General features: G+C 35.9%; 1 protein-coding gene across 7 annotated transcripts; it reads left to right on the top strand.

Annotated features, from left to right (window-relative positions):
• Positions 1-11: 11 nt before the first annotated feature.
• On the top strand, positions 12-27,043 carry Ecd (ecdysoneless cell cycle regulator). 7 transcript variants are annotated; one of them, XM_004846267.3, is made up of 15 exons: positions 12-199; positions 1,452-1,669; positions 4,774-4,891; positions 9,603-9,690; positions 9,806-9,984; positions 11,027-11,219; positions 11,893-12,021; positions 13,989-14,117; positions 15,427-15,512; positions 17,668-17,774; positions 18,005-18,191; positions 19,222-19,289; positions 22,977-23,191; positions 25,070-25,295; positions 26,168-27,043. In XM_004846267.3, exons 2-15 carry the CDS (start codon positions 1,465-1,467, stop codon positions 26,182-26,184), a joined length of 1,947 nt encoding a protein of 648 aa, XP_004846324.2. In that variant the 5' UTR covers positions 12-199; positions 1,452-1,464; the 3' UTR covers positions 26,185-27,043. The 7 variants fall into 7 exon arrangements, with proteins under 7 accessions (XP_004846324.2, XP_004846326.2, XP_021115268.2 ...); XM_004846269.3 differs by having other exon boundaries at positions 25,070-25,280; XM_021259609.2 differs by having other exon boundaries at positions 26,475-26,745.
• The last annotated feature ends 642 nt before the right edge of the window (positions 27,044-27,685 follow it).

Here is a 27,685-nt window from a genome sequence, read left to right on the forward strand (position 1 = left end):
CAAAGATAACCAACAAGGTTCCGGAAACTGGCGGGTTTCAAGACCTTATCACAGGGCTTCCGGTGATCTGGAGCTCTGGGAGCGTCGGGAGCCTAACTGGTTCGGATTTTGGCGGCTGATTGTAGTTTCCAAATAACAGTGAAACAGACGACCGAGGAAAGGTGCCTCGGCAGAGTTGCGCAGGAGAGGACCTAAAACCGTAAGAGGAATTGGCTTCATTTTGTCGGATGGAAGGAGGGAGCCTCGTTTGGGCAGAGAGCACGAGACTTAGTCAGGCTCGCTGCTGCTCGGTCACTTCTTTCTGTGCATTCGGTGTTCTCATTTGTACAGTGAGGGGTTTGTGAGTCAAGTCCAGTTCTGACGCTGTAAATTCCGCATAAGGTGCGCTTGGCGATATAAGGTGTGTGAGTAGGATATTGTTTGTTCTTCTGTTTTAAATGGCAAACTGATTAAGTCTAGGTGAGTGGTGTCTGGATGGAAGACGCAGGCTCCTTTTTAGCCCATTAGAAAGCCAAGTGCTAAGCTTAAGCATCCGAATCGCGGCGTTAGGGTGTCCATCCAGTGCGGTGCCTGCCTGGTACCAAGCTTCACCTGGCAGCAGTCGTAGGCTAGTACTCGTTTCTCAGAAAACCCCTTAGAAAATAAGGAGTTTTCTGCAAGCCCTTAGTTTACCAGAGGTATATCCCCTGACTTGAAAAAGGGACACATTTAGATCAGTTGTAGGATCAAGAGCTATGGGCAAATTATTTTGAGGTGAGATAATGAGACATGGATTTTTGTAGTTTTTGAACTCTACTATGCCATATAATGTTCATAAAGGGAGAAATTTAAATTCTGTAGAACAATAACAATTTTAAAGCAGGGAGGGATTTTAGAGTAACACTCCCATTCTACAATTAAGGAGAACTCTCCAGAAAGAGAAAGTGAAGTGCCCAGAGTGATGCAACTAATTAGTGGCGGAACTGGGGCGTTTGGTAGTAAACGGTGGATATTAGTGTCATGTTGCTCACGGTGTGTTACATATTTATTTAAGAGACAGGGTCTTCCTTTGTTGCTCAAGCAGGCCTGAACTGTTTTCAAGTGATCCTTCTACCTCGGCTTCCGGAGTAGCTAGGACTACATGTGTGCACATCATATCCAGCCACATTTAAAATTTTATTCTTATTTACTTGGAAATGTGACATTGGATTTCCATTAACTGTATATCAAGATTTCCTTTTAACATAAAGTGTAAAGAACAGAGTTGTAAGTATAAAATGTTATTGAGCAAGAAATATTAAATAAATATTATATGGTGATATATGATCAAGGCAAAAACCATATGATGATGGTATGTGAATAACAGAGTTTTGGAAAACATTGTTAATGGAATCACCTATAAGAGCTCAGGAAATGCGATGTTATTTCCACATTGTTCTTCATGGTTTATATTACTGAAACTTTACATATAGTTTTCAAAGAAGAATGGAGGAAAATATGATGCTCACTACAGTGGAAGACACTGTGGAGTACCACCTGTTCCTGATACCAGATGAATCAAAGGACCCAGGAAAACACAGAGAAATTCTTGAGAAGTATATTGAGAGAATAATGACCCAGTTTGCACCTATGCTGGCTCCCTACATCTGGCAGAATCAGCCTTTTAATCTCAGATATAAACCTGGCAAAGGTAAATAGTTCATACTTCATTCATTGTTGTGAAAAATGTTTATATCTTTAACTTTTTAGATTAATGGTGCTTGGCCATATTCATTTAAGCCCCTAAATTGAAAAAAATGTTAAATTCTGGGCTGGAGGTTTAGTTCAGTGGTGCCAGCGCCTGCCTGGCAAGCACAAGGTCCTGAGTTCCATCCCTGGTTCCGCAAAAACAAACAAACAAACAAAAATGTTAAATTCATATTGATAAAAATTATAGTAGTCATTACCTTAGGAACTAGCTTATACTAAACATTAAATTCATGGTTATTGTTTTGAACTTTACTTACTATCCCATAGTGTACCTAAGTACCTATGCCAAACAGGTTCAGATATGGCTTCCTTAATCATAGTTCCTTTTGCTGTTTCTCAATGCTTATCTTGATAATGTATTTAGTAGGTGGCTTGTTTCACATAATTGTTTTGGTGAGGATCTAAGAGTGGGTTTGCCTTGCTTATAATGAGAAATAATTGGATTTTATGATCAGGTTTTGCTACTCAGAACCATTTTGAACTTCCTTTCACTGACTTGGTGTGTTTTGGTGTTTGAGGTCTGACCCCTAGCAAAATATGCCACTCTGACCTATTTCTTGCAGCTTTGTGGCAGTGGATAGCGACCAAGCCTCTGCTCATACAGTGAATTATTTAGGTCTTCTTGTAGGATTGGGACCCTAGGATCTTGTGATACTATCAGTTTTGCAAACAATTGAATGCTTATGTGTTATCTTTGGCTAGCAATTGCTAAATGTATTTCCTGCTATTAATTTTACTGAATTTATTCACTGGAATACTTGTGACATTTATTGGTAAGAACACTGTCACATTAGCACAGCACATCTTATCTGTGGTCTAGAAAATAATTTTTACCCCGTGTTTTCTCATTTTTAGTGGCATTGACATATATCCAGTTATCCAAGCTAGTTATTATTTCAAAATCATACTCACTATGTCCAGTAAGGCACTAAATCCTGGTGTGATAACCCCTGAAGTAATGATCCCTTTTCTATATTGTTTGACTTTTGTGTAGGCCCCTTTTAGCTCTTAATTTATATTTATTTATTTTGGTACCAGGGATCGAACTCAGGACCTTGTGCTTGCAAGGCGGGCGGCAGAACCACTGAGCTAAATCCCCGGCTCCTAGCTCTTAATTTAGAAAACTACAATAGCTTCCTAACTTCTCTGGTTCTAGTCTCTCTAGTTCTTCACATTGTTGCCTGTTACCTTTATAAAACACAAATTTGATCATGTTATTTTCGTGCTTAACAACCTTCAACATTTCCCCATTGCTTCAAGAAGAGGTTTAAATTGAGGTCTGCTATCTAAGGTAGATAAAAATAGGTACTCTTAAGTGTAGCTTCTCTAATTGAAGAAACTTGGGAGGTACTATATTGTGTAGGAAGAAGAAGAGTTCAGTGGGCTGTTCTTCTCACCTTTGCTTTTTTTGTGTGTGTCCTGGCTGCTCTGGAGACTTTCAGCATTGTATTTGTTTGACCTTCTTTTTGTTAATATTACTTTGATTGATTTTTGTATGTTGACCCATTCTTGAATTACAGGAATAAATCTTACTTAGTCTTACAATCCTTTTAATGTGCTGTCAAGTTTGATTGCTAGTATTTTGTTGAGGATTTCTGCATCAATATTTATCAGTGATATTGGTCTGTAGGTTTCTTGTCTTATATTTTCTTTGTCTGATTTAATATTAGGGTAATGCCAGCATCAGAATGAGTTTGGGAATATGTCCTTCCCTTCATATTTCTGGTAGACTTTGAGAAGGATTAGTATTAACTTCTTTAAATGTTTGATAGAATTCTCCACTGTAGCCATATGTCCCTGAGCTTTTCTTTGTTAGGAAGTTTTTGATTGCTGATTCCATCCCCTTACTAATTATACTTGTGTTCAGATTTTCTGTTTTTTCATGATCTAGTGAAGACTAGGATTAGGCTTTGTATTTTTTAGGAATTTATCCATTTCTTACAGTTGTCTCAATTCATTGATAGACAACTATTCATAGTATTCTCTTGTGATTCTTTTTATTTCTGTGGCGTGGGTTATAATGTCTCCTTTCATTTATTTTAGTCTTTTATTTATAGTTAATCTAATGATTATCAATTTTGTTGATCTTTTAAAAACTCAGTTTTTAATGTTGTTTTTCTGTACTTTATTTCATTTATCTCCGCTGTAATTGTTATTTCCTTTCTTTTGCTGGCTTTAGGCTTAGTTATTTTCTGGTTCCTTGAGGTATAAGGTTAGATTGCTGATCTGAAATCTTTCAAAACTATGCACTTCTCTTAGCACTGCTACGCATCCCAGGGTTGGTATGTTGTGCTTTCATTTTCATTTGTTTCAAAATATTTTCTAATTTCCCTTGTGGTTTCCTCTTTGACTTACCAGTTGTTTGAAAATGGGTTGTTTAAGGTGGGCATGGTTACACATGGCTGTAATCCAAGCACTCTAGAAGGCTGAAGCAGGAAGATTGCAAGTTTAAGTTCAGTCTGAGAAACTTAGCAAGACTCTTTCTTAAAATAAAGTAATAAAACAACTGGGGATGTGGCTCAGTGTGAAGGCCCTGGGTTGAATCTCCAGTACTGGAAAAGCAACAAGAAGAAGAACAACATAAAAAACTATGTTTAATTTTGTTGTTTAATTTTCATGCATTTGTAGATAGGGTAATTGTTTGAAATTTTCTGTACCTGCAAGTCCAGCTACCTGGCATTTCCAGAGCACTCAGTGGTCTGTTACAGCTCTGTGCCTTTGCATGTGCAGCTCCCTCTTTCTGGACCATCCAGCTCAGACTACTCTTCTGGATACTCTTCCTCCAGATGATTGCATTTCACACGGCCTTTCATGCATACCACTGTTCTAGGTTCACTTTTTGTGTGGAAATGGCTTGGTTGTCTCTTACTATAGAGCCCGAACTCCTCAGGAACAGGCTTCTTGTATCTCATTCAGAATTGCAACCCAGCTCCTAGAATGGTCTTCGGGAACATAGTGAACATTTGTTTAATGGAATGATTACATGTATTTTTATTGCAGTGACAAATTTATCTGATTATATGGTTGCTTTTCTCTTGTTTTTAGGAGGTGTTCCTGCTCATATGTATGGCATGACAAAGTTTGGGGACAATATTGAGGATGAATGGTTTATTGTTTATTTAATAAAAGAGATTACAAAGGAATTTCCAGAGTTAGTAGCCAGGTAATGTAATTATTTATTCTAAAATAATTCTATTTTTGAAAACTAATTGACTACATTTTTACCCACTTAGTAAGTTTTCTTCTGTGGCCTGGTGGAAGTTGTTCATATTTGTTATTTAAAAAGTGACCATATTTTCTTATTCTCTTGTGACATCTTTTTCTTGAGAAAGAAAGTATTATTGGAGATTTTAATTTCTAAAATATTTAAATAAAATACATAGGTTTTATTTTTAAAATTCTAATTATGAAAGAATAAGTGCAGTAAATAAAATTCAAAAAAGTTTGTACTACTTTGCTTTCCCATAAGTAATCACCATTACATTTTCTCTTGGATCTTTAAAGAAAATATGCATTCAAATACATATTTCACAAATTTTTCTAATATGTCTCCCTTTACTCACTCATTGCTGTAATATTTGGAGAAATTACATACAGAAATATAAAGGAGCCAGATGTGGTTGCACATGCCTGTAATCCCAGCACTTTGGTGGCAGAGGCAGGAGGATAACAAAAATAAGTTCAGGCCCAAACTGGACAACTTAGTGAGACCCTGTCTAAAAATTTTAAAAAGGCTGGCCTTGTAGCTCAGTGTGAGGCCCTATGTTTAATCTCTAGTAACACACACACACACACACACACACACACACACACACAAACTTGCATGCACATACACACACAAAGAAATTGCTATAGGAAGCAAGGAAGGCAACCTTGCAATTGTAATTCAGTCTTTAAAGGTACTGATAGTTCTCTGTGCTTATGTAGTTATGTCAGCAGAGGGTGTTTCGCCATATTAGTATATTTTTTACTAGTTTTTCTAGACAGCCCCCCACCCCCAAGCTAATCTTTTTCTTCTTTCCCAGCAGAACAAAAGAGAAAAAAATTTGGAAACGTTTTATTATTGAAATTTTAAACATACATAAAAGTAGAGAGAATGAACCCACATGTACCTATCATCCAGCTTCAACAATTATCAATTTATGGTCATTATTATTTTATCTATACTTTCTTTATTCCTCCATCACGAAGCAGATCTCCAAAATTATGCCATTTGACCCCTAAATAATTCAGGATGTAAATCTAAGAGATAAGAGCTCTTTTTAAAATTTTATCTTGTTTAAATAAGGGCTAGGATTTAGCTCAGTGGCACCGCGCCTGCCTTGCAAGCGCAAGATCCTGGGGGGGGGGGGCTTTTAAGACAGTCTCTCTCTATTGCCTAGACATGTTTTAAACTCTTAGCCTTAAGTGATCCTCTCAGCCTCCTGAGTAGCTAGGGTTACAGGCATTTGCCACTGTACTTTTTGGACGTTATTTTAAGTTTATTTTTAATTGACCAATAAAAGTGTATATATTTATCAGGTACAGCCTGTTTTGAAATATGTGTACATTGTGAAATGACTGAATTGAGCTAATTAATGTATGCATTACTTCATATACTGTATTTATCATTTTTTGTGGTGAGAACACTTAAAATCTCTGGTAATTTTAAAGAAAATAATACATTATTAACTGTAGTCATTATGTTGTACAGGAACAATAAGGAACTTTTATTTATTTATTTTTGAAGCAAAACATTTATTGGTACATTTTACTATTATTTTTTTTGGTACTGGAGATCAAACTCAGGACCTTGCACTTTCGAGGTAGACATTGGAACCACTGAGCTAAATCCCTGGCCCTATTGGTACATTTTAGATACACATAATGATAATATTCACCATAGGGAATTTGTACCTATATATGATATATCTTGCTTCTTTTTTCTCCACCCCCCTTTGAACCCTCGTCCCCTCCTTATTACAAAGGCTTTATTTCCATTTTTTCTTTCTATTTGCTTTTTTTCTTGTCCCTTCTTTCCTCCCCCTCTTTATTCCTCTTCTCATTTGAGCATTTTCTTCCCATTTCCCAATATCTGTTATACCTTTTAGACCTCATTTTCATGGTATTTAAACATGGGTGTCCAAATTATTTCAGTGGTTTCAAGGTGCATCCATTTAGCTAGAAATGTCTCAAACTTATCCTTCTTTATGGCAGAGTAGTACTCCATTGTATAAAAAACCCTATATCTTCTTTATGCATTCATTAGTTGATGGGCATTTGGGCTGTTTCCAAGATTTAGCTATTACAAACTATGCCACTATAAACATGGATGGTGTGCATATATTGCTATGGTATGATGTTTTTAATTCTTTTGGGAAGCTACCAAGAAGGAATAGCTGGGTTGAGTGGAACCTCTAGTTTTAGTTTTTTGAGGAATCTCCACATTGATTTCCACAGTGGTTGCACCAGTCTACACTCCCACCAATAGTAGAGAAGGGTTTGTTTTTCCCCACAGCCCTTCTAGCATTTATTATTGGCTAATTTCTTTTTTTTTAAATTTTATTTTATTGGTACATTTTAGGTATACAATATAATGACATTCATCATTGGAAATTTGCACCTCTACATAATCTCTCTTGATCTGATTTCCTGATATTAGCCATTCTTTCTGGAGTGAGATGGAATCTCAGCATTGTTTTTCTTTTTCTTTTTTGCGATACCAGGGATTGAACTCGGGACCTTGGACTTGTGAGGCAGGTGCAGTGCCACTGAGCTAAATCCCTGGCCCTTCAGTGTTGTGTTTTTTTTGTTTTGTTTTTTCTTTTTGGTACCGGGGATCAAACTCAGGTCCTTGAGCTTGCGAGGCAGGCAGCAGAACCACTGAGCTGAATCCCTGGCCTCCTTCAATGTTGTTTTAATTACATTTCTTGAATAACCAGTGATGTTGAATGTTTTTTTTTTCATGTATTTATTTGCCTCTACTTCTTCATCTGATAAGTGTCTGTTCATTTCAGATGCTCATTTTTGGATTGGGTCTTTAAATTTTAAACACTATTAGCACACCTAAAAATAATAAGCAATGATATATATATATATATATAAATTTTTTTGGTACGGGGGATTGAACTTGGGACCTTGCACTTGTGAGCCAGGCACTGGAACCACTAAGCTAAATACCTGGCCCCTGCAATATTTTATTTTTTTGGTACTGGGGATCGAACTCTGGTCCTTGCACTTGCGAGGCAAGTGGTGGAACAACTGAGCTAAATCCCCAGCCCAGCAATGATATTTTAAATGATAGATTTTTCAATGCATAAAAATTAAAATACTGGTTTATGTCTTTACAGAGATAATAAGGAGGGGCAGAACCTTTTGTGTGCAGATCCTGGATATTCATAAAACAGTGGCTTATACTTATACACTAGGTCAATAAAGCTTTTTAAATCCTAGGCATCATGGCGGGGCATGTAGCTCAGTGCTAGAGCACTTGCCTGGTATTCATGAGGCCCTGGGGTCCATGCCTAGCACTGCAAAACAAACGGAAATTGCATGCTAAGTCCTAGGCATCTAATGGCTTGTCACTTTTTAAAACCATTCAAACAAAACAAATAGTTCCTCTGTATTCTTGCCACATTAATCTTCCTAAAGTAAAGTTCTAACCATTTTAATACATTGCTTGAAAACCTTTTTTTCTTTTATGCCTAGGAAATTAAGTTCATTCTCATTGATTCTCAAAGCTCTTCAAAAAAAAATTACAGAACTCTGCTTTTCTAGTCTTTTTTTTTTTTTTTTTGTACCAGGGATTGAACTCGGGTCCTTGTGCTTGTGCAGCAGGCAACGAAACCACTGAGCTAAATCCCCGGCCCTCTAGTTGTTTTTTACTATTTGTCATTCTCCAAATAGCCACATTAAGTTGTGCCACCTATGTGATTTGGCTTGTGCTGTTCCCTCCCAAGAACACTTTCCTTTCTCCCTATATCTCTATCCATTAAAAAAAAACACAAACAAAAAACTAAAGGGCTGGGCCGGGGATTTAGCTCAGTGGTTTCAACGCCTGCTATGCAAGCGCAAGGACCGGAGTTCGATCCCCGGTACCAAAAAAAAAAAAAAAAAATTACAGCAGCATATAAAATGTGCGTCTTTTGTGTAAAAAGAGAAAATAATATATACTCCTGCTCACTAGGCCATACATAAGCAAACTCTAGAAGGATATACAGGAAACAATGAGGAGGGTAGGAATTGTGCAGACAGAGGCAAAAATAGGAGGAAGACTTTTTCATTCTGTAATTTTTTATATATTTTAAAAAATTAACTATGTGTGCTGGGCATGGTGGTACATGCCTGTAGTCCCAGCAGTTGAGAGGCCGAGGCAGGAGGGTCACTGCAAGTTTGAGACCAGCCTCAACTACATAGTTCAAGACTGTCTCTCACACACACAAAAAAGCCCAAAATCCAAAATAAATTATGTGTTACCTATTCAAAAATTTAAATAAAAATTGAGTGATGCAAGTGAGGTTCCCCTCCAAAAAAATTTTTCAAGGCCCAAATAAGACTTCCTACTTGACTCTACTAATCTCAGCTGTATGTGATTTTTTTTTCTTCTGAAAGCCTGTAGGACCTTGCATCTTTTCATATTTTTGTCTAATATTTATATGCTTATTTCCTCTCCTTATCTTGAGCTACACCTTACAATCTATATTATCCTTTAGAGCTTAGTGTTATCTTATTTTGCTTTCTTGTATAAATCTGCAAATAGTACATATTCAGATATCTACTAAGATGCTAATACATCTAAGCTACTAAGCTGCTAATATAGCTAAGACATAAAGCTGTCTTAATAATTAGCAAAAATGTGATTTTTGAATGCAAAATTGAATCTTTTCTTTCGTTAGGATTGAAGACAATGATGGTGAATTCTTGTTAATAGAAGCTGCCGACTTTCTTCCTAAATGGTTAGATCCTGATAATAGTGCCAATAGGGTAAGTATACCCAAAAGTAGAAATTTGACAGAGATGAAATCATGCTGCATTATTTTCATATGTACCTAGAGTTTGCCAGTGCCTGTTATGAAAATTAAAACGTGCCATTTTGCAGGTGTTTTTCCACCATGGGGAGTTGTGCATTATTCCTGTACCAAGGAAATCTGAGACAGTATCCTGGTTACCCACCACCCCCCCAACAATCCCACAAGCATTGAATATAATTTCAACACACCCAGAAAAAGTTTTGGCTTCAGAATCCATACGAGCTGCTGTTAATAGGCGCATCAGGGGGTAAGAAAAATAACACTGATATTGATAATTGTGAAGCCTTTTGAGTTAGTGCAGTGCAGATCTCATTAAATGTGGAGTGCCTTTTAACTACATGAATGCTCATTTTTATTTTATATGTATCCCTCTTCATGAAGTTGACTAACAAGTTAAATTTGTGGATTTTAAAGTGAAGAAGCAGAGGCTTTGTTTTATTTTGTTTTCAAATAGGATCTTGCTATGTTGCCCAGGCCGACATTTAACTGTGCTCAAGCAACCTTCTTGCCTCAGCCTGCCATGTAGCTGGGATTACAGGCACCATTGTAACCAGCTAAGGTGTATCTTTTACTTCCCATTCCAAAGTGTTAGGATCTAGTCCTAGCATTTTGCATTTATTTATCATAGGGATTGTAGCTGTTAATAACATCCATTGATAAAAATTTGAGGCCTTTAAAAATGGAAACGTAAGGAAATGTCATTTTTTTCTTTGGTTCTGGGGCAACATGTTGGATTCTTTGACCTATGTGAAATACTTTAGGCTTTATTCAGAAGAAAAGGTTAAGGCTTAATGACATCTGAGTTCAACCCATTTAAATTTGAGTATCTATTAAATGTTTAACATTCAGGTCTTAACAGTATTCAAACTCTTAGCTCTGTTTCAGAATGCTTAATACCATTTTTTGGAAAAATAAATTCTAATTTTATCTTATTCCAGAATATAGTAGGTTTTGTTTTTATTGAACTACCATAATCCCTTTTATTTGTTTTCCATTTCTTCCCACTTTTTTCCCCCCTCTCTATGATACTATAGTCTTAAAGTATGTATAGTATCTTTTTCTCACCTCTCGTCACTTTCTTTTTTTTTTGGTTACAGAGATTGAACTTAGGACCTTGGGCTTATGAGGCAGGCGGCAGAACCACTGAGCTAAATCCCCGGCCCTCTCATGTCACTTTCTACTCACTCTTGATAAACCAAGACAAAATAAGATGATAAAGGGGAAGTGAGTGGTACAGGAATTGTAAATATTTCCATATATAATAAAAGCAGTTATGTTTCCTGTCATAGGTACCCAGAAAAAATTCAGGCCTCCTTGCACCGAGCACACTGCTTCCTCCCAGCTGGCATTGCAGTGGTACTAAAGCAGAGGCCCAGATTGGTGGCTGCTGCTGTCCAGGCTTTTTACCTGCGGGACCCCATTGACCTGCGAGCCTGTCGTGTCTTCAAGACATTCTTGCCGGAAACACAAATAATGACATCAGTAAGATACCACTCTTGATCATTTGTCTCACTGGAAAGAGGGTTAAAATATTATTTTTCTCTAGAAAAAATTGAAAATATTTTGTTTCCTCATGCTAGTTAATGCACATTTTTATCCTTTCTTTTCTCCTACCCATTGGAGGGAGTTTGCAAGAGACCTGACCCCCCAGTTTATATCTCAGTGCTTCCAAACTATGTTTGACCATATTTTCCTTATTTCTGTAACTATTTCCTTAACACTAAAACGTTTCATCTCTTCCAGAGAATTAAGAATTATCCTTGGGGCCGGGGATTTAGCTTAGTGGCGCTACGCCTGCCTGACAAGTGCAGGGTCCTGAGTTTGATCCCTGGTACCAGGAAAAAAATAAAAAAGAATTATTCTTTATTTCCCAACCCCCAAACTGCAATATACTATAATTAGTGATAAGAATTCCACTAGTGATAACTGAAAGGTAGGCAGTAGCATAAATTTTATAATATGTGAGTTTTAACTCAATGAAGCTATTCCTATAAGTAAATAGGTAGTGAATAGGTTGGATCTTCTTTTGCATTTCATCTACGAATATGTGAATATGAAGTTCATTAGTGGACTTATTGTTAGTTTTAACTATGAAATAATATTCAGATTTTCAACTTCAAGGAAAGACTCAAGTATTTTGTGTCCCAATGTCCAGGTTACTTTCACTAAATGTCTCTACGCACAATTGATACAACAGAGGTTTGTGCCAGACCGGCGGAGTGGATACAGGCTGCCACCTCCATCTCATCCCCAGTACCGAGCCCATGAATTGGGCATGAAGTTGGTAAAGTTAAACCAGAACGACATTTTTGTTCCTTTATATGAAAGTGCTCTTAACAGAATGACACAGTGTAGAAAGTGTAGAAATATGCCTTATTTGTATGAGAATGTAGTAAAATGTAGTATTTCAAATTAGAAGGAAAAAATGGATTATTCATTAAATGGTGATAGGGGGCTAGGAAGCCATCTGAAAAATTAAAGTTGGTTGCCTCACACCTATACCACAATTTCCAGTTGGATCACATATGTAAATGTAAAAATTGAAACCATAAAATTCAAAAGAAAATACAGGAGAACCTTTTATAATCCAAATAGGAAAAGCCTTTTAAAGCATGACTTGAAACCAGAAGTGATAAAAGAAAATACTGATAAATTTGATTATGTAAAAATTTCTAGCTGGGGTGCATGCTTATATTCCCAGGTACTCAAGAGGCTGAGGCAGGAGGACTGCTTGAGCCTAGGAGTTAAGAGACCAGCCTAGACAGTGTAGCAAAACTCCATCTCAGATTTGGGAAAAAAACAGAAAACAAAAAATACCTCTTTAATGTCAAAAGACAGCAAGCCTGGAGAAAATAATATATTTGCAGTATAAATTTTTTAAAAGGCTGATTTCTCTCTATATAAAGCTTTCCTTTAAGTCAATATGAAAAAGATAATACTAGCCAGTTAATTAAAAACTGTTAATCCATTTAACCATATAGTCCACAGAAAAGAAAGTATATAGGACTTTTAATTTAAATATGAAAATGTTCACCCTTGTTCACAATAAACAAATGCAATTTAAAGCTACAAAATAGTGTTTTTCACTGTTACATTGGCAAGTTTCAAAAATTTGAACATTGTTGATAGAAATATAAATTGATTCAACTTCTCTTGGGAGAAAAATTGGCATTATGTATCAACATTTAAATTGCACAGACCTTTTTGGACAAGAATTTTACTTCTAGAAATGTTATTTTCAAGGTATACAAAGATATATACACAAGCATACTCATGACAGCATTGTTTGTAACTGCAAAAGATTAGAAACTACTTCAGTGTTTGTTAAATTGTGGCCTGTCTATCATGTGAGGTAGATAAATTTATATGTGTTTATATGCGGTGATCTTCAAGAGTAAAAAGCAAGTTGAATAGTGTGTATGCTGCTGTCAAGTGACAAAAGGGATAGGATAGGAAAATACACATACATAGGTATGTGAGTTTTTAGAGTGGCCAAGAAAGCTTCCTGTTTGAATTATTTTGCTGTGTAAATCTGTAATATTTTTAAATTAAAGAATCTTAAAATGAAATAATTCTCTTGCTTTCCTATGTCTGAAACCATGCTCAATATGTTTATAATTTCTTTTAGAGAAGAAATGTCATAAATAAATGTTTAAATTTCTGGTTTTATAGTCAGCAGGAAAAAAGAATCTTTTTTTTGAAGCAAAACATTGGACATTTTAGATGAACATAATGATAACATTCATCATAGGAAATTTGTACCTTTAAATGATATATCTTGCTGCTGCTTCCCCCCCCACCACTTATTTGCAAAAGTTTTGTTTCCATTTTTTCCTTCCGTTTTCTTTTTTTTCTTGTCCCTTCTTTTCTTTTGCCCTTCCCCCTCCCTTGTTCCTTTCTCATTTGAATCCTTTCTTCCCATTTCCCAATATCTATTATATATTTTAGTCTTTATTTCCATCTTTGGTTTCTTACATCAGAGAAACAATGTGATATTTAAATATGTAAAAAGAATCTCTTTAAAGAAGACAGGAATCTTTTTAATATTATTTTCTTTCCCTTTGTGGTTTTTAGTAGGGGTTGAGAAGTTTGGAAATTTCATATTTTTCATAAAATTCAAAAAGGACTTTAAATGTCCAAATGTCCTTGTGTTCAGTCACATGGATGTAAGTTCTTGAGCATGGCTAAGAAAGTAACTTAGATGATATGGAGAAAAAAGAAAGTAACAAAAATTCTACCTATCTCATCTAGGCTCATGGATTTGAGATCTTATGCTCCAAATGTAGCCCACATTTTTCAAACTCCAAGAAGTCCCTTGTGACTACCTCACCACTCTGGGCTAGCTTCCTTGAAAGTCTGAAAAAGAATGATTACTTTAAGGTAGGACTTGCACTGTATTTTTAAAAATGTAAAATCTGAGGAAAGTCAACGGTCCATATTTAAATGTGTAACATAATTATAGAAGCTCAAGTTAAAAGACACTTATTTCAGTGGTACTCAGGGTCTTTGAAAGAGTTTTGAAGGGTTTGTGAACTCTCTAGTATTTGAGAAATCAAATACTATTTGTATTAAATGATAACATTTATTTATATCAGATTTATAACTTGCAAAAATTGGTAAAACAAATATGAAGATACCAGATAGGAAAATTAGCAAAATTATACATAAAAAAAATTACAAAAAGGTAATTTAAGATTTCTCTTAAAATATTCAACCTCACAAGTAGTGAAAATAAGCATTTGAACACTTTTTCATATATATAAAAAGATATGAATGTTAGTACTGATTGGTAAAATTAATACTCCTATGCATTGTAAATTGATAGAACCTTAATTGAAAGTAACTTGGTAATATGTTCCAAAAGCTATAAAAAGTTCAAACTCAGAACCTTCCCTTGACTAACTTTTGTAAGGAAAGATCCGAGAAATGGGAAAATTCACAAGAATATGATAATTATAAAGATTGTGTAGCAATATAAAACTGTATAGTATTATACCATCATAAATAATATGTATGTATGTATATGTATGTGTGTGTATTTTGTTTGGTTCTGGGAATTGAATCCGGGGCCTCATGCATGCTAGGTAGACACTCTATCAATGAGCTATATACTATCCTCCCCTGTCACTTATAGTGCATTTTTAAAATTTTGGTACTGGGGATCGAACTCAGGTCCTTGTGCCTGCAGGGCAGGCGGTAGAACCACTAAGCTAAATCCCTGGCCCTTTAGTGCATTTTTTAAAAATGTAAAATATTAAATATTAACAGCACTATAAATGTGGATGTAGAAAATAAAAATGATACTTAATAGTTGGATTAGGTTACTTTGGGGTCTGTTTGGCAAACTTTCTGTACCATGTTTTATAAATCAATTACTAGTTCATTAATTACATCTTAGTAAATAATATAATTGGTAGAAAACCTTCCAAATTGAAAAGATGCCTTGAATATTGAAAAAAGATTAAAAACCGGTACATCATAGCCTAGTCCTCTCATTGGAAGAAAAAACTAGAGCCCAAATAGGTACATTAATGACAAAACAGGGCCTAGGACTAGGCCTTGCGAATCCTGAACAATACATCATACAGTGCTTCCATGAAAGTTGCTGGTAAGCAGGTTATTGACAGGTGAACAAGTTTAATGGCACTCTGTAAGTAATATTCTTATGGTCTCTTGCTATTTTTTAAAGGGACTAATAGAAGGTTCTGCTCAATACCGTGAAAGACTAGAAATGGCAAAGAACTACTTCCAACTCTCAGTAGACCGGCCAGAAAGGTGAGTTATGGTTAGGACATCTATTACAAAATAAGATAGGATGATGATTGGGTTGTTCTCTTCAATAAGTTTGTTGTTGTTGATAATAATTCATTATAGTAAATACAGAAAAATTTGAGATGAGAAAATGTATGTAAGAGTTGACCACTTTTATCATTTTGATTTATTGGCTTCCAAGGTTTTTTTTTCTTTTTTTTTTGGTACTGGGGATAGAACTCTGGACCCTTTGCACTTGGGAGACAGGCGGCGGAACCACTGAGCTAAATCCCCAGCCCTCCAAGGGTTTTTTAACCACTTGTTCTTCTTGTAGACATTTTGTCTTCCTCTATACAATTTTTACTCATTGTAATCTAATGTTTCTCTTGAATGTTACAATATCTCTATGAACATAATTTGTTTTTTCTTTTTTGAGACGGGGTCTTGCTGTGTAGTTCAGGCTGGCCTGGAACTCCCTATGTAGCCCAGGCTGGCCTTGAACTTGCAGTTACTCTCTTGCCTGAGCCTCCCAAGTGCTGGGATTACAGGCATGTACCCCCATATCTGGCTATAAACATAATTTTAAGTAGGTGCACAATATTTCAGGAAATGGATATAGCATAACTTATTCAAATGTTTTGCTATCAGAAAACAAAATACAAGTAGCTTAAATATATAACATTTTAATTAATGTTGCAGTAGAGATTCCCATTCTAAGATAATTTTTAAACAAATTTAAACCAAACTCATGTCTCCCATCAGACCTGTTAAATTTCTAATGTTTAGAGTTGTTTTTTCTAAATTAGTATCATAGACTTTTTTTTTTATCATAGACTTTTCCCCAGTATCTTCTAACAGTACCTGGCTGCCCTTGGATCCAGTTGTAGAGCTATTACTTATCTGTATCTTGCATTCTTTTTTACTGTCCTACCACTCTAGTTACTTCTTTTTTTTTTTTGAGACAGGGTCTTGCTATTAGTTCAGGCTGGTCTTGAACTCACTGTGTTGCTCAGGCTGGCCTCGAACTCATGGCAATCCTCCTGCCTCAGCCTTCCAAGTGCTAGGATTACACCACACCCGGCTGTTCTTAAATTATGTCAATACCCAAACTTGTTTTTCAACTTCTGACTCTTTGATTCAACCATTAAAGCCAAGAAAATCTGCTTAAAATATATCTCTAATCATGCTATTCTCTTTTCTCCTAAAAATTACTACAAATTGTCATAGTGAAAAATGGCAAGCACCTGAAGTATCCATCAGTGATGGATATATGAATACAGTATATTTTTCAGATGTTTTACGTTAATAGATAAAATTATATATACTTACTGTGTATATATGTTTTGAAGTATATGTACATTGCAGAATGGTTAAATCTAATTATACATTACTAGGCTACTTGACAATATATTTTTTTAAATGCAGATTATTAATGTTCTCACCACAAAAATGTAATTATAGGACTGGGGATTTAGCTCAGTGGTTTTGCCGCCTGATGTGCAAGTGCAAGGACTGGAGTTCTATCCCCGGTACCAAAAAAAAAATGTGCCACAATTTAATTATATCTTTACACTATGAACATTTGCTTTGAATTTGTTGTAATAATATTGCAGTAAACATCCTCATTGGCCGGGATGTAGCTCAGTGGCTCCATGCCAGCCTGGCAAGTGCAAGGTCCTAAGTTTGATACCGAGTACCAAAAAATAAAAAAAAAATAAAATAAAAATAAACATCTTATGTATTTTTCGGGGGGGAGGTGGGTACCAGGGATTGAACTCAGGACCTTGTGCTTATGAGGCAGGCAGCAGAACCACTGAGCTAAATCCCCAGGCCTGCATCTTCTTTCTTCACATATAAAATATATGTAAGTGGAAAGGATTGTACTAAATCAGCAGTTTTACGGTGGCTTTCCATGGAGCCTGCTGCAGAGCCCAAGGGGAAGTCAAAATGGTACCTCAGCCTTCATCCTTAACAAATTTTAATAAAAGCTATTTTACTTTGAACGCTTCATTATCTTAAAGTTCCTGGTAAAATTTGATTTGAGACAAAGAGGTCTGCAACCTAAAAAGAAAAAGTTTGAAAACAAATTAGTTAATCCCTTTTAGTTTTAAAATTTTGTGTCTTGATGATTACTGTTCTGGGCTGTCTTATAAAGAAATACGTCTTTTATTTTTGATAGTTCACTTGCTATGAGCCCAGGTGAAGAAATCTTGACCATGTTACAGACAGTGACATTTGATATAGAAGAGCTTAAAAAAGAAGACGCTAACCTTCCCCCAGAGGATGGTAAGTGATGGATCGAGATAGAGCAGGAAAGTTGGGAAGAATTTTTAAATCCCATGGGCTGGCGATTTAGCTCAATGGTGTGCTGCCTGCCTTACAAACACAATGTCCTGAGTTCCATCCCTGGTACCCAAAAAAAAAAAAAAAAATCCCACTAAGTTGCTTGGTGTATTTCCTGGGAGTACCTCTCACATGACTGTAAGACGGCAGCATCATGCTTTCTTCTTTTTCAGATGACCAGTGGTTAGAGCTTTCACCAGATCAGCTGGATCAGCTACTGCAGGAAGCTGCTGGCACAAAAGAATCACAACCCATTTCCAAGAAGGAGGAAGAGCAGAACTATGAATTAACTCAAGTCACAGATAGCATGAAAGCTTTCATATCCAAAGTTTCAACCCATAAGGGAGCAGAGCTGCCTCGGTAATTTCTGTCAAAATAAAAATATCTAAATAGTTATATCCTAAATGTTGAAGTCTTCCAGTCAAAAGAAAGTACCACTTCCACTATCTTTTCCAAATAAAAGATTAATACTGTTTTATTTCCCTTTTTTGGTGCCTGATATGATGATAATTTACTTATCTGAAGTCAGACCTCTAATAGCCTGAACCTTTGCAATCCTTTAAGTAAGCTAGAAAGACTCCTCAGTAGATTTAAAATCCACTCCCCAGAACCATGGCAGGAAACTGTGCACTTTACAACTTTGATTTATCTATGGATTCTTACCATCCATCTCTCCACAAACTCAGACTTCAAATCTACTATACAAGCAGACGAATCTGCAAACTCAAAAGAGGATAAAGGGGCTCCTCAGAGGCAGAAATAAACATAGAAGAAATATGAAATTACATTGGCAAGTAGCGAGGAAAAATAGGTAGATAGAAATGTTATTTACACTGCAAATCTGTCTTCTATGCGTGTTGATGCTCTTGAGCTTCATGAAAAGATTAAATATAAAATTACTTTTTCTCTTTAAGAAAGGAGTAAGGGAAGTTTTTAAGTTTTAGTTCTTAAATGAGTAAGCTTTATGTAAATAAATTTATAAATAACTTCCTTATTAATACTGGATATATTCTGTAGGGGATACAGTGTGGGTGGGTCCCTAAACACATAAGCTAAATATGCATAAACAAGGTGCAATTTTTATTTTTCTTTCATTAGACTTTCCTCTTTCTGTTGCCCTGCAAGGCAAAAATGCAAGCACAAAGATTTTTTTAAAATTTAAACTACAGCCGGGGATTTAGCTCAGTGGTTCCGGCACCTGCCTCGCAAGTGCAAGGTCCCGAGTTCGATCTCCGGTACTAAAAAAAAAAATATTTAAACTACAATTTTCCTTGCTGTTTCTCTTTTGAGATATTTCTGATAGTTTTCCTAAGAATGGCACCACTTTAGAAAAAAGTTTCAAAGAGTTGTATTCAGTATAAATAATTTTCTTTTCCCTTTAATCTTGCAGAGAACCCTCTGAGGCTCCAATCACTTTTGATGCAGATTCCTTTTTAAATTATTTTGATAAAATTTTAGGTGAGTTATAGTGTAATGGTTACTCTCATTTTGAAACTGTAAGGAGTATCGTGGTTGTTGGATCATTATGTCATGCCGAAGTCAAAATATCTGCTTTCTCTTTGTGGTTTTGAGTTGCTTTCAACCATTATTTACTGCCCTATCAAATGATACTTACTGCTGAGGAAAGTAGCTGCTCATTACATAGTTGAAAGAATGAATGATATGAGTGTGTGGACATGGTTTTACCTTGAGTCTTTATTGTATTTTGTTTTTCCTTTCACACTATATTTACAAATCAACCCTTTGAGGGCCTGGCATTTAGCTCAGTGGTGCTGTGCATTGCCTGCCTGACAAGTGCAAGGTTCTGAGTTCCATCCCTAGTACCAAAAACCAAACAAAAAACAAATCAACCCCTGAGATTCCATTTTTATACAAGAAATTCCAAGAAATATGACTTCTGAGTCAAAAGGTCTCTCTACTTTTAAGTTAATAAATACTATTAAGTTACCTTTCTCCATTTATGTTCTCACAAACAGTAAATTCAAAGTCTATTTTCCATATTATAACCAACATTTATATAGCCAACATTTTTATATATATCTCTCTCTATATATGTATAGGTATATAGATATATATACAAACATCTTATTGTTTCCTAATTTATGAGCCTGTGATGGCTTTAAATATTTATGGACTTTTATTTTTTTTCTGTGAAATGTCTAATTCCTTATTGATTCACAGCCATACTATATGCATGTATACTAATGCTGTCCTTTGTCTTTCAAATATCTTGTATAAGTTTTTCCAAAATAATTAGTGTTTTTTAACTTTGTTTTATAGAAAAAACAGATCAATTAAAAAATTATAAAAGCCCAATTAAAAAATCAGCACAGAATTTGAATAGGCAGTGCACTGAGAAGAAATACTGTCAGTAAATGTTTGAAAGTAGTTAACTCTTTCTAGCCAGAAAGTAAATACATAATAAAAATACAGACTTTTTGGCCTATCCTATTGGAAAAATTTTAAAGATTGATAATAATCAGGTTTTTTTAAGGGTTGAAAAAATAAACTCTGGGGGTAGAAGTGTTTTCTTTCACAGGAGAGCTTGGCACTCTAGAATGCTCATAGTTTTTTATTTAGCAATTTCATGTCCAGAGATTTACTCTGTGAAAAAGATAAATGTGCTAAGAAGGTTAGATGGTCACTGTAGCATTGTAGTAGCAAAAATTGGAATATCATAAATGTTCCCCAAGAAGGAAATGGTTAAATAAATCATATATACATATTATAAAATTTACTCAGCATAATAAAGAATGAAGTCCCTCCATATTCTGACAAAGCCCTCAACACATTTAAATAAGTAGGACATATGTGTGTATGTATAGAACTGTATAGAGTATGACTAGATACCACACTGTTAAAAGGCATCTCTTAGAGTGAGCCTCAGCTCACACAATGCTTCTGTGTGGCTTGAATGTTTACATCAAGATATATTAGTGTAAGCCAGGTGTGGTAGCCTATAATTCCAGCACTTGGGAGGCTGAGGCAGGATTGCTGGGAGTTTGAAGCCAGCCTGGGCTACATAGTGAGACCCTGTCTCAAAAAATAACAAAAACCAAAAACAATAAAAGAAGTATATATATATATTTTTTTAATTAAATTCTTTTATTGATACATTGTAGGTATACAACACAATTACATTTCTCATTGGGAACTGTACCTTTACATAATGCATCTTGGTTCTTATTTTTTCCCCATTCCTAGCCCTCCCTTCACGCCCTCCACCCTTCCCTATTTACAAAGACTTTATTTCCATTTTTTCCATTTCTCATCATTTTTCCTTTCCCTTCTTTCCTTTCCCCTGCCCCTCCCATTACCCCTACCCCTTTGGACCTTTTCTTCCTATTTTACATTATCAATTATTGATTCTAATCATCGGTACATTTTAGGTATACAATATAATGACATTCATCATTGGAAATTTGCACCTTTACATAATCTCTCTTGGTTCTTATTTTTCACCCTTGCCCAGCCCTCCCTTCAACCCCTCCATTCCTCCCTGTTTACAAAGATTTTGTTCCTATTTTTCCATTTTCTCATATTAATTCCATTCTCTTCTATCCTTTCCCCTAGCCCTCCCACTTCCTTCCCCTTTGCCCCTTTTCTTCCTATTTCACATTACCTATTATACATTTAGTCCTTATTTACACTTTCAGTTTCTCACACCAGAGAAACTATTCGATATTTATTCATGTGTGTCCTATTTATTTCACTTAAGAGTATCGCCTCAATGTGTATCCACTTAGCTATAAATCTCTCTAATTTCTCATTTTTTATGGCTGAGTAGTACTCCATTTTATTAAAAAACCACATTTTCTTTATCCAGACTCCAGTTGATGGGCATTTGGGCTGTTTCCAAGTTTTAGCTATCACAAACTGTGCTGCAATGAACATGGGCGCACATATATCACTGTGGTATGATTCTTTTAACTCTTTGGGGAAGATCCTCAGCAGTGGAATAGCGGGGTCAAATGGGACTTCCAGTCCTAGTTCTTTGAGGTATCTCCATACTGATTTCCACAGTGCTTGCACCAGTCTACATTCCCACCAGCAGTGGAGCAGGGTTCCTCTTTCCCCACAGCCCCACCAGCATTTGTTATTGGTTGATTTCATGATAGCAGCCATTCTTTCTGGAGTGAAGTGGAATCTCAGCGTTGTTTTCATTTGCATCTCTCGAATGACCAGTGATGTTGAACATTTTTTCATGTATTTATTTGCTATTTCTACTTCTTTGTCTGAGAAATGTCTGTTCATTTCAGATGCCCATTTTTGGATTGGGTCTTTAAATTTGGGAGGTCTGATCTTTTTAAGTTCTTTATAGATTCGAGATAGTAGACCTTTGTCTGAGGAAGAGCAGGTGAAGATTTTTTCCCACATTGTGGGTTGTCTCTTCACACTGCTGGTGGTTTCTCTTGCTGTGCAGAAGCCTTTTAATAAGAAGAGATCCCACTTGTTGATTGTTTGTGCTAGTTCACGGGCAACTGAGGTTTTGTTCATAAAATCTTTTCCTACACCGATGTCTTCAAGGGTTCTACCTAACCTCTGTTCCAAGAAGTATATATTATATAATTCATTTTCCTCCCCTGCCCATGTCTGGGGTCAAACCCAGGTCTTTGTGCATGCTGGGCAAGTGCTCTGCCACTGAGCTACACCCCCAGCCCAGTTTTTTAAGTTTTTAAGAAGAAACTTTGGATTCATCCAGGCATGGTGGAACACACCTGTTATTTCACCACTCTGGGAAGCTGAGGCAGGAGAATCACAAGTTTGGGCCTAGCCTGGGCAATTTAGTGACTTAATGAGACCCTGTTTCCAAAAAAACCAGAAAACAAAAAACAAGGTTGGGGCAGGGGATATAGTCAGTGGAAAGGCCCTGGGTTTAATTCCCAGTACCACCACAAAATAATTATATAACTGAATTCACTTTTAAATAAAAAAGTTCAGTCAGCTGGCCCAGCACGTGAAGTTTTCTGTAAATGTCTGTGAGCATTACTATTTCTTGAAAGGATTTTTGTGAAGTAGTTTGACTCTCTTGTCATTTTCTGTGTGCAATATTTAATTTTTTTTAATATTCTAATTTTTTTGAGAAAAGAGGTAATCACTCAAAAAAGTTTACAAGTGGCTCTTCTTATTTTGGGGTCTGTACAGGGCCAAAGGCTCAGGAGTCAGACTCTGATGATCTGGATGAGGAAGACTTTGAATATTTAGACAGTGATGATGACTTGGACCTCAAGATGCAGGAACCTGGCGAAGAAGCTTCTCTGAAAGGAACTCTTGATGACCTCAAATCATACATGGCCCAAATGGACCAAGAACTGGCACACACCAGCATGGGCAAAAGTTTTACCACTAAGAAGCAAATGGTGAGTGTTTTTAACCTCTTTCCCGTTCCAGTCTATCATATAGGATAGCTAAAGTGGTGTTTTATGTTAGGTTTTCTTTTATTTTAATTTGTGAGTTTTGAAATAAGATTGCTAATTTCTTTTTTTAATATGGACTGGGGATGGGACTCAGAGCCTTGTGGATGGTAAACTCACATTACCATTGAGCTATGTCCCCAGCCCCAAGAAAGCTAATTTTTTCCTTAGGAAAAAATAATTCCTTAGGAATCATTTATCATTAGGATAAATGATATGCATAAATATGCACAAAGTTGCACATACTCTATTTCTAACTACTCAAGAGGCTAAGCCTGGAAGATCACTTGAGGCCAAGAGTTTGAGGCCATTCTGGGCAACATGATGAGACCTTGCCTCAAAAAAAGGTGGGCTCCTAGGGTGTAGCTCCGTAGTAAAACAGGTGCTTAACATGAATGAGGCCTGTGGTTCAATCTTTAGCACCAGGGAAAAAAAAGCTTAATAAACTTTACTTCCTAAATCTAAATTATATTATGCTATGATATATATAAAATAAAAGATCATATAGTAGGCTCAAATTAATATGTGGCTGCATACTGTTACTACTACGGCCATAATAAATGGATTCTGAAAGAGAGAGGATTTTAAATATTCAAATAATTTCAGATCTCAGTAGTTTGCTTTGTATATTTTCCTAATATAGAACCAAATTCAGAATTCCTCTCCCATTCACATTTTTACCCTATTTTTTATGCCAACACTGTCTATCTCTAGATAGAGACATTATGAAAAGAACATGTACCCCAGAGTTTCATAGGATTGGTTTGAAATCCGAATCAGCCATCCACTGTGAATGTATCCATTAGCCAGTAATCCTCCTGTCATAGAATTAATAATGAGACCCAAAGGAGGAAATGGTAAAGCCCAAACATAATAGGCTTCCTAATTAATGTTAGTTCCCCTTGCTTTCATCATCTAAACCCCATTTAAAAGTTATCATCTTCAGGGCCGGGGATTTAGCTCAGTGGTTTCACTGCCTGCTGAGCAAGTGCAAGGACCCAAGTTCGATCCCTAGTACCAAAAAACATAATAAAATAAAATTATCATCTTTAGTATTGTCAAACCCTATTAGAAACCACGTATTAAGATTTATTTAAAACAATATATCTTAGAATTCTTTGTGATTATAAATCACAGCTCTTTTTACCATATAGATTTTGATATAAGCAAGTCTGAGGAGAAGCCTAAGATTTTCTGTTTCTAGCAAGACTAGAAGGATGCAGATACTGCTGGTCCATGGATTGCACTTTGAGTCCAGTCATATAAAAGTCTATAGATCAGGCTGAAATCTTTCAGATCCTTTCCCCAACCTGTGAAATCACAGGCCACATAATAATTTAGTCTTTGTGGTTGGACTCCACAAAGCTTTAGTTTTTACTTTAAACTTTGTCACTGGGGGAGAAAAAGAAATCTAGCTTCTTTCATTTAGAAGAAAATTTAGATTCTTGTGTTTTTTTAATGTTCTTTTTTTATGTTTCTTTTAAAAGTCAAGCAAACTGTGCTCGCTTTGGCAGCACATATATTAAAAGTCAAGCAAACTGTCTTTAATTCTAGTGATCTCCTTTGGGCTATTTCAAAATAAAGACAAAAGCATTCAATTTATAGTAGTTTTTTCTACAATGAAGTGTGTTGTAAACTTTAGGGGTAATGTTTAATATATGTGTTAAATCACATAAATTTATTGGATTTCATTTTTATATCACAAAGGATAAGAAACTTATTAATTTGGAATTCATATGTACATTGCTGCTTATAGCTTTTTATTGTAACTTCTGTCCAGTCTGAAGGGATATGATTCTGATTTTCTTTTCCTTCCAAAATAAGGACCCTTCATCCAAGACCACTAGTAACAATTCAGATGAGGAAGATTCTGGTGCCGGAGATTCTGTTATGGCCCCAGTGGATGTAGACCTGAACCTGGTTTCAAATATACTGGAATCCTACAGCTCCCAAGCTGGGCTGGCAGGGCCTGTCTCAAACCTTTTACAGAGCATGGGTGTGCAACTGCCTGACAACAGCGATCACAGAGCCACAAGTAAGCCAGTGAAAGGTTAGCCAACATATCTAGCTTTATTTTTCTCTTTAAATAAACAGTGAGTCTGAGTATATTCATTTATAGTTTACTCATTCAGTAAAAATATTTCTTCATTGCAAATTTCACAAGGTGTCTTCTCCCAAGTCCCAAATCTTGTCCTCTACAATTCTTTGTGATCTTAACTCAGTTATACATAGTTCTAAAATCAGCAGGATAGGATCAAGCCACAGGATGGCCTCTGAGATGAGATTTATACATTCTATGGTAAGAAAATATGTAATACGTAATTTCTTATGTATATTTATCTACAATTCAGAATTCCAATTTGACAAAATTCTAGCTTATTCTCTTTTTTCTAAACTTTAACGAGGCATAAAATGTACAGATCTTAAGTGTACAGTCAGTGAGTTTTTGCTTGTATACTCCTAAATTAAGATAAAGAACTTACTTTTTAAAACAGTAGCTCTACTGCAACATGATCACATACCAAAAATTTTTCGTTAAAGTGTACAATTCCACAGTTTTTAGTATATTTACAAAATTAGGCAGCCATCACCACCATCTGCTTCCATAGTATTTTCATCCACCTACAAAGAAACCTTGTACTCCTTAATGATTACTCCCTATTCCCTTCTTTTCAGCCCCTTGAAACCATTAACCTATTTTCTGTCTCTATGGATTTGCCTATTTTGGTTATTTCATACATTGATACTAGTTTAAATTGAGATTTGATATTTAATATAACTAATAAATCTGTTACTAGGAAAAAGTGATTATTTCATATGATCTTCATTTCCTCCTAAAATGAATCACATCTTATCTATAAAGAGCTCCATATACTGACCATGTTTTTGTAATGTCTCTGATTTTTCCTTTACTGCTATTAGCAAAACGATGCCCTTAGAATATTTTGCTTACGAAAGTAAAAACAATGGAAGTACAGTTGTCACTCAGGATCCACGGGATTCATTCCAGGACCTGCCTACATCAAAACCCACAGGTTCTCAAGTCCCTTATATAAAATGGCATAGTATTTATATATAATCTATGCACATCCTCCTCTGTATTCATCTCTGGATTACTTATATTAATGCAATGTGTGTGCTATGTAAATAAGTGTTATACTGTATTACTTAGAGAATAATTACAGGAAAATACATGTGCTGTATTTTGCCAAATATTTTCAATCCACAGTTGAATCCACGAATGCAGAGCCCATGGATACAGAAAGCCACACTGGCCCCTGTTCCACAACCAAGGGAGGAATTAGAACGGTGTGGTAGAGTTCCTCTTTGGGGGTCTCCTATCACAAACTAATACCATACCCCGCCCAGTCCTTCCTCTTCTTATTTTCACAGTGATGTTGACTAAAATGAGTTGAGAAACAGGAAGAGTATTGGACATTGATTTAAGAAAGCATTGGATGTAAATGTTTCTTTTTACTGCATAAGGCAACACTTTGATAGGGGCCGGGGATTTAGCTCAGTGGTTCTGCTGCCTGCCCCGCAAGCGCAAGGACCCAAGTTCGGTCCCCGGTACCAAAAAAAAAAGAAAAGAAAAAAAAAAAGGCAACACTTTGACATTTTAATTAATATTTTAAATAATGTTAATAATTTAAAATGTTTTGGGTAAATACATTCTTATACTTTGTTTTGAAGGTACATTTCATATGTTAAGAATGTTATCCCAGGGCAGGGGATGTAGCTCAGTGGTACCTGCTCCTGCCTCGCAAGTGGAAGGTCCTGAGTTCGATCCCCAGTACCAAAAAAAAAGAATGCTATCCCGGCTTGATTTTAAGAAAATAGCTTTCCCACAATGTACTTTTGGTATATTGTTTATCTTCATTGAGAATGAAATGTTGGGTAAAGGGAAATAGGCAGAAGTAAGAAATCAATGAGTTGGGTTTTTATTTCCATTATGATGGTTAACTGACCTTGAGGCAGGCTCCCTCTGGTGACAAATATATTTATTTTAAGGTTTTGCTTGTTTTTGCTAGTCTGCATCATAGTCTCAGCTGGGTTCTATTTGTCCATACGTAGCACCTTCATAATTCTTTGCCATATATATGTCCTCTCCACTGAGGTAACCCTGTATGAGTTTATCTGCCATTTTCAGTACAACAACCCTCCCTTGTTCTGCCTCAGCTTTCACATATTCTATAGCAATGCCCTCTTACTGCTGGTGCTGGGAAAACAAACTTCAGTGTTGCAGCTTCTATTAGTCACTCTCATTTTGCTTTTCCAAAAAACACATTAATCAAAAAGCAAACAGTTACTCCATGGTAAGTTTGAGAAATTCATAACCAGAAACCCTGCACTCCCTCCCCCTTCTATCAGTATTTTCAGACTAGGGATGTGTACACATGTGCTCACAAACACAGTCAGAGAGACAGAAACGATTGGGAG

Source organism: Heterocephalus glaber, unplaced genomic scaffold (assembly GCF_053883595.1).
Source record: "Heterocephalus glaber isolate CG9 unplaced genomic scaffold, H.glaber_assembly_v1.0 deba00001497, whole genome shotgun sequence".
Lineage (NCBI taxonomy): Eukaryota > Metazoa > Chordata > Mammalia > Rodentia > Bathyergidae > Heterocephalus > Heterocephalus glaber.